Source organism: Momordica charantia (assembly GCF_013281855.1).
Source record: "Momordica charantia cultivar OHB3-1 chromosome 8 unlocalized genomic scaffold, Mcharantia_2.0 BLBB01000008.1, whole genome shotgun sequence".
In the NCBI taxonomy this organism is placed as follows: domain Eukaryota; kingdom Viridiplantae; phylum Streptophyta; class Magnoliopsida; order Cucurbitales; family Cucurbitaceae; genus Momordica; species Momordica charantia.
In genome coordinates, this window is record NW_028275166.1 from 11749909 (window position 1) to 11759759 (window position 9851).

Genomic DNA, 9851 nt, shown 5'->3' on the forward strand with positions numbered 1-9851 from the left:
TATATACCCAGTATATATACTATCCCGATTACATCAAAAATAACCTTGGATGTTTAGTTTATTGGATTTTGGAAAATGCAAAGCTATGATTCAACAACAAATTTATTGAATAAAACTTTATTAAATAGACATATGTTTTTACAAAATACAAACTACGAGTTTAGGGCAACACACCCAACAGTATATATGTTATATACTGTTCCAGTTACATGGCATCACCTTGGATGTTAGTTTATTGGATTTAGGTTAGTGCAGTTCTATCAATAACTACTTTATTGAATGAATATTTGTTTTATGTTTACAAACTACAAGTTTAAGGCATAAAATCCAACAGATTTCTCTTTTGTTCTTCAACCCCAAAACTCGATGCTTCTTTTGGCTCAAGTTCGACCGATGCTCTAGCAACGTTCTCGTGGATATTCTTATGCTGCAGCTTGTTTGCAGTTTCTTGAATTTGACTGTGAATTTCAATTACTGCACTAACTTAGGGCTCTCTTTCTCTTGAAGGGTGGGATTTGATGGAGGAAATGTGTTACAACTCATTGATGTTTGAGTTTTGCATTGTTATTTCTCCTCCCATTTGAGTGTCTGAATAATGCCCGAGAGAGCTTCATGTGGTCGCCTTCTTAGCATGTCAACATCATGCATTCCTCTTGAATTTTTATCCACAGTTGATCTTGGGTTCGACCATTGGTGATGGTTAGATGAGATTCATTCAAGGATGTTGAATGCTTCAGCATACGACTTCGATAGGAGAGCTTCATTTGTAGAAGCAACCACTAACCTCGTAGCTTCATTCAACCCAATATAATATGTCTCGATTTGAATACATTTGGGAATACCGTGGTATGGGCACTTTTGCAAAAGCCCCTTGAACCTCTCCCATGATTCGCTTACAGATTCCCCTGCAAACTGCTAAAAGTAGTTGATGTCGTTTCTGAACTTTACATTTTTTTTCGGTCGAAAATACTTTAGAAAAAACGTTTTTACCGATTCATTCCATGTAATGATGGATTATGATGGTAGGGAGTGCAGCCATATCCTGGCACTGTCTATCAGCGAAAGTGGGAACAATTTCAGCCTCAATGCTTCGTTCATTACTCCCCTTATTTTAAACGAATTATTGAGCTCCAAGTAATTTGAGGTGAGGATTTTCTGATTCACACGCTCAGAGAAGACGATCTAGCATAAAATTGCTACTTATGATCAAACCGACGTGGTTCCCTTCCAAGACACCAAAATATGAATATGTAGACTTCGATTGCTAAATACCCAAACATGAAGAACAGTTTATAAGTATGGTTAAGCGGATGACCTTATCCCTAAGCATCCACAAATCTACTAGAAAAAAGTAGCTAACCACAAAAAGAGTCAAACATGCTACCTATATACCCTTCCGAGTCGTACAAGAGCAAACAAACTAAATAAATGTGGCAAACATAGATCAGTAAGATGAAAATATTATATCAACTCTATTTAACAGCAGCAAAAACAGCTGTTCACAAGCTACAACAAAGGATCTCCCCCTAAAATGAGGTTTAGTTAATGGGGAATGAGAAAAATACAATGGGTAAAGAGAGAAACAACTCCTTTGGTGAAAAAGCTTTGAGAAATCTTCTGAAACCTCCAGCTCAGTGAGAAACCAGCAGTTCCAGCCTCCTCCCGTCAGTTTCTTCTCGAAATGGGGGTAGCTTTCCTTGTCTTCAGCACGTTTTGGGACTATTTTCCTCTCTTGGGATCTTTTCCCCCTTGGGGATTGATGAAGAGGCAACCCACATCTTTTTGCTTTTATAACTCCCCCTAAATTCTTCAAGGCAAATTTTGTACCCAAGGTTTGTATAAGTTGTTGAATGTGAGTGGCATCGTTACTAGTGAGAATGATGTCATCAACGTATATTAACATGATATCAGAGCGGGAGGTCCTGTGTTCGAACCCCTGCGTTGTTGTTTCCTCCGTTGATTTCCACTTGTTGGGCTTTATCAATTATCCAAGCCCACAAGTGAGGGGAATGTTGAGAATTTATATAAATGAATTAAAGGGAATTTTAAGTAAATGACTAAATTCTGACATTCACTTAAGAAAATGTCAATTTGTTTATAATTTTGCAAAAATAGTTAAAGGATATATTTGTAATTTTACATTTTTTAGTTTTTTCCCCATAATGTCCTTCCTATATTTTTTGGAATTTACAACTATTTAACGACTCCCAACAAACTTGCTTTTCAATTCAAGTATTGTTCCGTACTCCTTTGAAACCACTCAACATAGATTTGTTTCCCAGGGGATTTAATTGATTTGATTTTATCTTGTTGAGAGTTGTTAGTAGTTGAGCCGGAGGATCCTTCGTTTGCCATGTCGGCGTTGGCCTTTGCTAGCTCTGATACCAACTGAAAATTCTAAAAGTAATAAGATTTGTAGAGAAAATGTTCTTTGCCCTTGCTTTGCATTAAGGTGAAGGTGGGTGCTATATAGTCCACCATTAGAGTAATTACAATGATCTTATTTCCATGTATACATGGTCTGCTACCAAATTGGTTACACAAGAATGGAAACAAACATAAATACAGAATATTGACAGTAACGGATAGGAGGGAGAAAGAAATCAATGCCTTGATTGAAGATGACCTAAATTGAAGGGATGACCATTTACTGAGGTATTGTAACACGATTGAACCAGCAGAAGCAAGTACTAAAAATCCCTTACATACCTCTCCTTACTTTACTGATCAAATCCATTCTTCCTTTCTTCCTGATATAAGCCAAAACTTACACATTGATCTATCCTTGCCTCCTGCAGACACAACTCATTTGCAATACAAGAAATACTCAAGCCACGATAAACAACAAAACGTTGGGCAGATCTTGTCCACTACAGCAACGCCAATCTTAACCACCTCGGAGAAACCTACTGCATCACATACAAGGAGATGAACATAGGATGATTACAAGAAGGAAGTTAGAGAAAAATCCCTCCTAGCATGTTGTTTTCGGAGAGTAGGTCTCGTGCATATTTGCCTTGGCTCAAAATAATACCCTTGGAGGTTGGTATCAGAGTCGTGAAAATGATGTGTCATCAACGTATGTTAACATGGTATCAGAGTGGGAGGTCCTGCGTGCGTTCGAACCCCTGTATGCGTTGTTGTTTCCTCGCCATTTATTATGATTTCCAGTTGTTGGGCCTTATCAATTATCCAAGCTCACAAGTGAGGGGAGTATTGAGAATTCATATAAATGAAATAAATTTATCCAATCTATGAGCTTAACAAGATGGAACCTCACGGATTTTTTACATTGTTACCAAATTGAATGTGTGACACATTTTGTATTGGGATGGTATAATAAACTTGTGTTTTCTAATTAATTTGGCTGAATATGTTAGGCATCCGTATGGTTTAGATTTGGGAAGAAAAGAGAAAATGAGTGGATTTTCAACTGATTAAAATAGATTTAAGAATGGTTTATGAGATTAATCGAAACTATGCTTAAACAATAGAGAATAAATTAAAAGTATGAGAAGAAAATTAGAAATGAGTCCAAATTTAAAATTCGTTATTAGGTATCCTAATCCGTGATGCATTTTGCATTGAGAGATTATACAGAAAAGTTGGAATTTCGTAGTCGGACTCGGATTGGGATTGGGATTGGGATTCCCAAATTTACACAAAATTGATTGATCAGAAGCTGGCTGGCGCCATGCCTATATATATTTCCCCATTCTCACCAATTCCATCTCATCTGCTACCTCTCTCTCTTCCGATCCATATTCATTCTGTTTAACAATCGAAGATGGTGAGCGCCACTGTTGCCCGCAATATCGTCGGCATTGTCGGTAATTTCGACTTCTCCATCATTTCACTGTCACCAGATTAGTTTATTTAAACTTTAACGGTTGGATTTTGAATTATTCTTTGGAAATTTAATTTACTTTTTATTTATTTGCTGTCTCTGAATATTTACAGGTAATGTCATCTCTTTCGGCCTCGTTTTCTCCCCGCTGTAAGTAACACTACCTCCCGCCATCTCCTTCCATCGTCAGCTTTTTCTTTTAATTACATTACAAGTTTCGCAAATTTGAAAATTCAACAACTTTTTTTAAAGTTCAAACGCAACCGACCAAACTTATAATTTATCCTTACTTTCTATTATTTCCAATGTTTCTCGAGAGTTCTAAACGCATTTATGAATATTGTACGCAGACCAACATTCTACAAAATCATCAAGAACAAGACCGTGGAAGAGTTCAAGCCAGATCCCTACATCGCAACCGTTCTAAACTGCATGTTCTGGGTCTTCTATGGAATGCCATTTGTCCATCCTGACAGCGTTTTGGTCGTCACTATTAACGGTATTGGTCTTGTTATTGAACTCGCATATTTGGCCATCTTCGTCTTCTATGCTGATAACAAAGGACGGGTAGGTTGTCTTTTCCTTTTGCTCATTTTTCCCCCTTCCAAATCTTTTAGGAAAATTCTATTCCATTATTAATTAGAAAAGTCCCCAAATTCCTGTGTTAATTATGTTTAACTTGCTCTCATTTCAGAAGAAAGTGGGTGTTTGTCTTCTCATTGAAGTCATATTCGTGGCCATTATTGTTCTCATAACCATGCTAGTTTTGCACGGAACTAAAAATAGATCACTGATGGTTGGAATAATTTGTGACGTCTTCAACATCATGATGTATGTTTCTCCTCTAACCATCATGGTAAGTAAATTCCAATCTAATTTTCATGTATCATCGTCCTCCAGTAGATGATTACAATGTTATATATTTCTGTACTACAATGAAAACAAGCATTAAAATCTACTGTTTGATTTCTACAGAAAAAGGTGATAGTGACAAAGAGTGTCAAGTATATGCCGTTTACACTTTCATTAGCCAACTTTCTCAATGGTTGCATCTGGACAGCTTATGCCCTCATCAAATTTGATATCTATATGCTGGTATGTGTATTCTCCTCCCTGCTCCTAATACAAATTTTTGCAATAATGAAAAAACATATTCTTTTTCACTCTTTCTTTCTATTGTTTACCAAGTTAGAAAGCATTAAATAAATTATTGAACAATGTATCAATAAGAAGCCTAAAATTTGTATTTTTTCGATTTTCATTTTGCCTCTTTAGTATTCTTCCATTTCCATTAATATTTTGTAGATTTTTCTATCCATAAGTTTGAAAGTTAATTAGGCATTTCTTCTCGATATCAAGTCCTAGAAGCTTTTAATTTGACCAATATTTTAACTTATAAAAACCTTGCAGATAAGCAATGGTGTTGGAGCAATTTCAGGTCTTCTCCAACTAGTTCTATATGCATATTACTCAGTGTGGGGTTCAAAAGATGAAGAAAACACTCCGAAGGAACCTAACAAGATTCAACTCTCCACCATGAAAGAACGATGCGAAGTTTAAAGACTCAAATGTTTTTAGTTTTTTTTTCTTTTTAGTTCAAAATGTTATTCTTAGTCTACAATTAGATTAGTGAGTCTCTTTTTTTTATTATTTTTATTTTTTGAACAAGATTCGTGAGTCCTGTTCTTTATTGCTTGTTATTCAAATAATAATAATTATTTTTTTATTTTCATTTTCAGTTTTACCAACATATTATATTTGTAATGTTTCATTTGATTCTAGGTTTTTTAACAATTTATTTCTATACAAATTTGAGGTGTTGGATTCTTTAAGATGAGAGTTTAACGATTAGGGAAATAAGTAAAGTTACAACTTCATATTAAAAATGAACTAAAATGCACGGTAAATTATTACTTAAGCATAACTGTGATATTCAAGTTACATAAGTGAAAATTATAAAAGTAATTAAACACTAAAATAAATAAATAAATAAATAAATATATATATATACAACAATATACCATTAGAGAAGTGAAAAAAAAAACTATTGTAAAGAGTAAAAACTATTCAAGTTCAACGATAAATGAAAATGAAAATAAAAGTAAACATAACCCCTAAACTATATATATAATATATATATATATATAACAGCCAAAGCTCATAATATATAGAAATCCCTTTATATATTTTACTCTTTACAATAGTTTTTTTTTTTTTTTTTTTTTTTTTTTTTTTTTTTTAAAGAATAGGATTAAACTAGAATGGTGGAAAAGCTTTTAGCCACTATATACAAAATAATTACTAATAAAACTTTTATATATATATATATATATATATATATATATATATTTGAGTGTTTGGACAAACTTGCACGCACCTCAACTAATCTTACTGGAGAACCATCCGACTGTACAACATTTGGTGCTAGTAAACACATAAAGAATTACTAATTCCTAAGATAGGTGGCCATCATAGTTAATGAACTATATGTATGATAGGGAAACTGGGGTAGAAAAAGTCTTTTATGCATTTCGAAACATGTCACCTGTTTTTTAAATTTTCAAATATTGCAAAAAAATTTCACTTATATCAGTAGTATATCATACACTCATATCAGTAGTATATCAAATGTATATCACATACATATTGCACATATACTCATATCAGTAATATATCAGATGTATATCACATACATATATCAGTAGTCGTACATATTACAGATATATTACAAATACATTATAAATGTATATTGTTTGGATAAAGTAGTTATTTTAATATCAGACCTTCGTTTTTTTTAAGTACTATATTTGAAAAAATTAAATGTGGTTGCTAATTTGCTAATTTTACTAAACGTTTTTGTCATATTTGCAATTGCGTCCTTTAGGATATAATAATTTCAAGTGGTTCAAAAATATTTGTTTAAATATATTTTACCTATTTGTCCCATCGAAACATTTTGGCCCTACCGACTATCTTATTTCATTCAATTACTAACATATTTCCTTACGTCACTTTCATTTTAAATCATCATTCATTAATCATTCCTCAAAAAAAAAAAAAAATCATCATTCATTAATCAAATTAATGTGTGGTGTCAACATAATAAGTATTAACGATAGAGACTTAAAAAGTATAAAAAAATCATCAGGGTCCCACATGTTGTACTAAAATATATATATATATATCATTAGGGTTGGCAATGGGGCGGTATGAGGCGAGACTAGGGGTATCCCCATCCCCATCCCTGAAAATTTTTGGGCGGGGAATCTCCAATTGATGATGGGGTCTACGTGGGGAACCCGTCCCAACCTGTACGAAAACGAAGATGAACAACAAAGCCGAAGGAAGAGAAAAATCGTACGAATGAAGAACTTCTATTCACTGAATTGATAATTATTACAAGTATTTATAGGAAAAGTAAATAATTCAACCACTAACTCATTACTTAGGCCACTAACCCACTACTTAGGTCAATACCCTTCAAAATCTCTCTAAGCGAACACCACAACTCCATTAAGCCACTAACCAATAAACTCTCCCAACATACACATCCACTCTTCCACTAATTCAATAACTTCCAACTATGAAAATAAATATCAAGAATAACTCCTAAAAATGTGGAAACACTAATATTTAAACTAACACATGTTTGCACTAATTCTTGACTCTCCCCTATATAAAGGCAACAACGTTGTGCACTTCTGATTACTTCAACCTTCCTCCATAGGAGTAGTTATTGTTTTTGTCTCCCCCATATGAAAACAATAATCCACAACAGCACCGAGTTGCTTCCCCTTTTCAGTTTCTTGACATGCTTGAAGAGTAGAACACTCCAAGCATAAGAAATTAATTTGACATGTAACAAGGTCCAAACACATTATGTCATAACAAAAAATATACATCATTTCTTAAGATTCTCCACGATAAATACTTCAATTGAATATGACTCATTATCTCCCAAACTCGAGTGACATAAGTGATGCTAATACCAACCAACTTTACTGGGCCAAAATCGCCAACAATGACTCCAAAATCTTCACCAAAAAATACATTAGCAACCACAACACCTTGATAAATAATCTTTGGATGGTAACTTTCACAAAAATACTCTAAACTTTGAGTTGTGTCCAATGGCACACACCTTCGAGTGGGCCAATCCAAAGTAAGTTCCCTAAGCTTAAGTTCTCGAGGATGGTAGACAACACTAAAACTCTCAAGTTAGAAAACATCTCCCTCAAGGTTTTCCTTACATGCGGATCCTTTCAGCTGACCGAAAGAAACTCTTCGATCAACTTCACATGCAACATCTACAAAGACTCCACATGTGTAGCCCTTATAGTTTACCCTTGCAGAAAAACAATAATCCGGCCAAAAAACCAAATTTTAACCCAGCAATAAGTCCACCTATGAGGCTAACCTTCAGATTATTTAAACAACTTAAGCTTGTACCATCTTAAAAGCATATGAGATTGTCAAGAGAATACCAAGATCAAATACCACCTTGAATTGGAGCCTGCACCGTAAGGAAGTTTTCTTATCCCGATTTCTACTTTTCTATTGTTTGAGTGTACTTTGTAATTGCTTTGTCAGGTAGATTGTTAGGTTGTAGTTTTTTTTTTTCTTATCCAAAGTCAATTTATCTTATTTAGGTTAGTTTTCTTTTGCCACAATCCCCGATAAGCAACCAATGTGATGAGTCATTGGTCCGGGCTCAAAACCCACTTATTTTGGGCACTTTTCAACAGCATTTGGACCCTTTTCCGGCCACTTTTCAGCAGCAATTCGAGAATAATTTTTCTGGTACGTATCATTTGTTTCCTCCCTCGTTGTCCGCTTACAGTTCACATTCTCCCAATTAGCCAACCTTCTCGATAAACTTCTACCCTATTTATCATAAAAATCAATTTTTTCCCCTCCAAAACAGTGTTGTCCAGCCGCACCACTCACGTGAGCTGGGCCAACTTTTGTTATCATTTAATTATGCTCATGTTCCCCCATCTATAGTTAGTACCTCTCCCCCTTAATCTCAATTTATGTTTTTAGGAGGGATGCCAATGGGTGTGTATCAATTGGATTCTATGTTTACACAAAGTCGGAGTTTTGGAATGACATTGAGGCCTCTAGAGCCTCCTTTAATGCTCACTACTATATCTTCTACCTGACCGCCATTACCCATTGAAAAATTTATTTATGTGCCTCCTCCTTGTAATACTCCTAGTAACTCTCTTCTTCCTTTAGAGCCTTTAGTTCAAAATAGAGTCAATGTGAGTGCTGAAAATAAAGGAGAGGAGATCCCAAGTAAAGTAGGCAATGTAAATTTTGATGATTTGAGGCATCGGCACGAGAGGCAACGAGGGGAACATAAAGAGGGAAGTTAAGGGGTGCGTAGCATGGAAGTTGATGAAAGTTTGAATGCAGAAATTTAGGCAAGGCGCATGAGACCTCCTTCTGTTATAGTGGGTGAAAATTCGAGAAAAAGGGCCAGTTCAGTAGATTTATCTAGTGGAACAGCGACGAGAAGTACGGAGGATAATTTTCTGAGGTATACATTTAAGGAATGGGAAGTAGTGTTTGAAGATGCCAGAAAGTTGACTAGTCAAATCGCTTGGAGAGCTTGCTATATGCAACCTCCTGTGCAACCACCACTTTGAGGGAAGTTTCATTCTTTTTATGTTGGTTATATTATTTTTTGGAATTTAGTTGCATGTTAGGTTTTGGTAGGATGGTATTGTGAATCTTTTCTGGTTGTTTCTGAGTTTAAATGTGGAAATAAGACTACCTAGTTTCTTCCTGTTTTGATCATATTCTCATTTTAGGCTCTAGCAAAGTATATTTCTTACAAAAGCATGCTGCAAATTTAATCTCATTTAGTATTTTGGTGTGTCTTTTCTTATTTTTCATGTCGATGATGATTCTTAAGGATTAGGTAGACCTTGTTTTCTTTTTGTCCAAAAAAGCCATGCGCCATTTGTGACCAAGTTCTTTTCAATAACACGTTTTCTTT

At 34.7% G+C, this 9851-nt stretch overlaps 1 protein-coding gene and 1 non-coding gene across 2 annotated transcripts; both read left to right on the forward strand.

The window, feature by feature from the left end:
* Nucleotides 1-838: 838 nt before the first annotated feature.
* Nucleotides 839-945, forward strand: LOC148209515 (small nucleolar RNA R71). The gene has a single exon (XR_015793372.1). It is a non-coding gene; the product is annotated as a small nucleolar RNA R71 (small nucleolar RNA).
* A 2679-nt stretch (nucleotides 946-3624) lies between these two features.
* LOC148209516 (bidirectional sugar transporter SWEET5-like) lies at nucleotides 3625-5527 on the forward strand. Its single transcript, XM_088127980.1, has 6 exons — nucleotides 3625-3830; nucleotides 3961-3997; nucleotides 4198-4414; nucleotides 4542-4703; nucleotides 4823-4942; nucleotides 5258-5527. The coding sequence occupies exons 1-6, from the start codon at nucleotides 3788-3790 to the stop codon at nucleotides 5405-5407; spliced, it is 729 nt and encodes a 242-aa protein (XP_087984106.1). The 5' UTR covers nucleotides 3625-3787; the 3' UTR covers nucleotides 5408-5527.
* The last annotated feature ends 4324 nt before the right edge of the window (nucleotides 5528-9851 follow it).

Excerpts from the sequence above, each read along its gene's own strand:
- LOC148209516 (XM_088127980.1), top strand. The coding sequence starts at position 3,788 with ATGGTGAGCGCCACTGTTGCCCGCAATATCGTCGGCATTGTCG. Across the intron at positions 3,831-3,960 it reads CAATATCGTCGGCATTGTCG|GTAATGTCATCTCTTTCGGC; the intron begins GTAATTTCGACT and ends GAATATTTACAG. Across the intron at positions 4,704-4,822 it reads TTTCTCCTCTAACCATCATG|AAAAAGGTGATAGTGACAAA; the intron begins GTAAGTAAATTC and ends TGATTTCTACAG.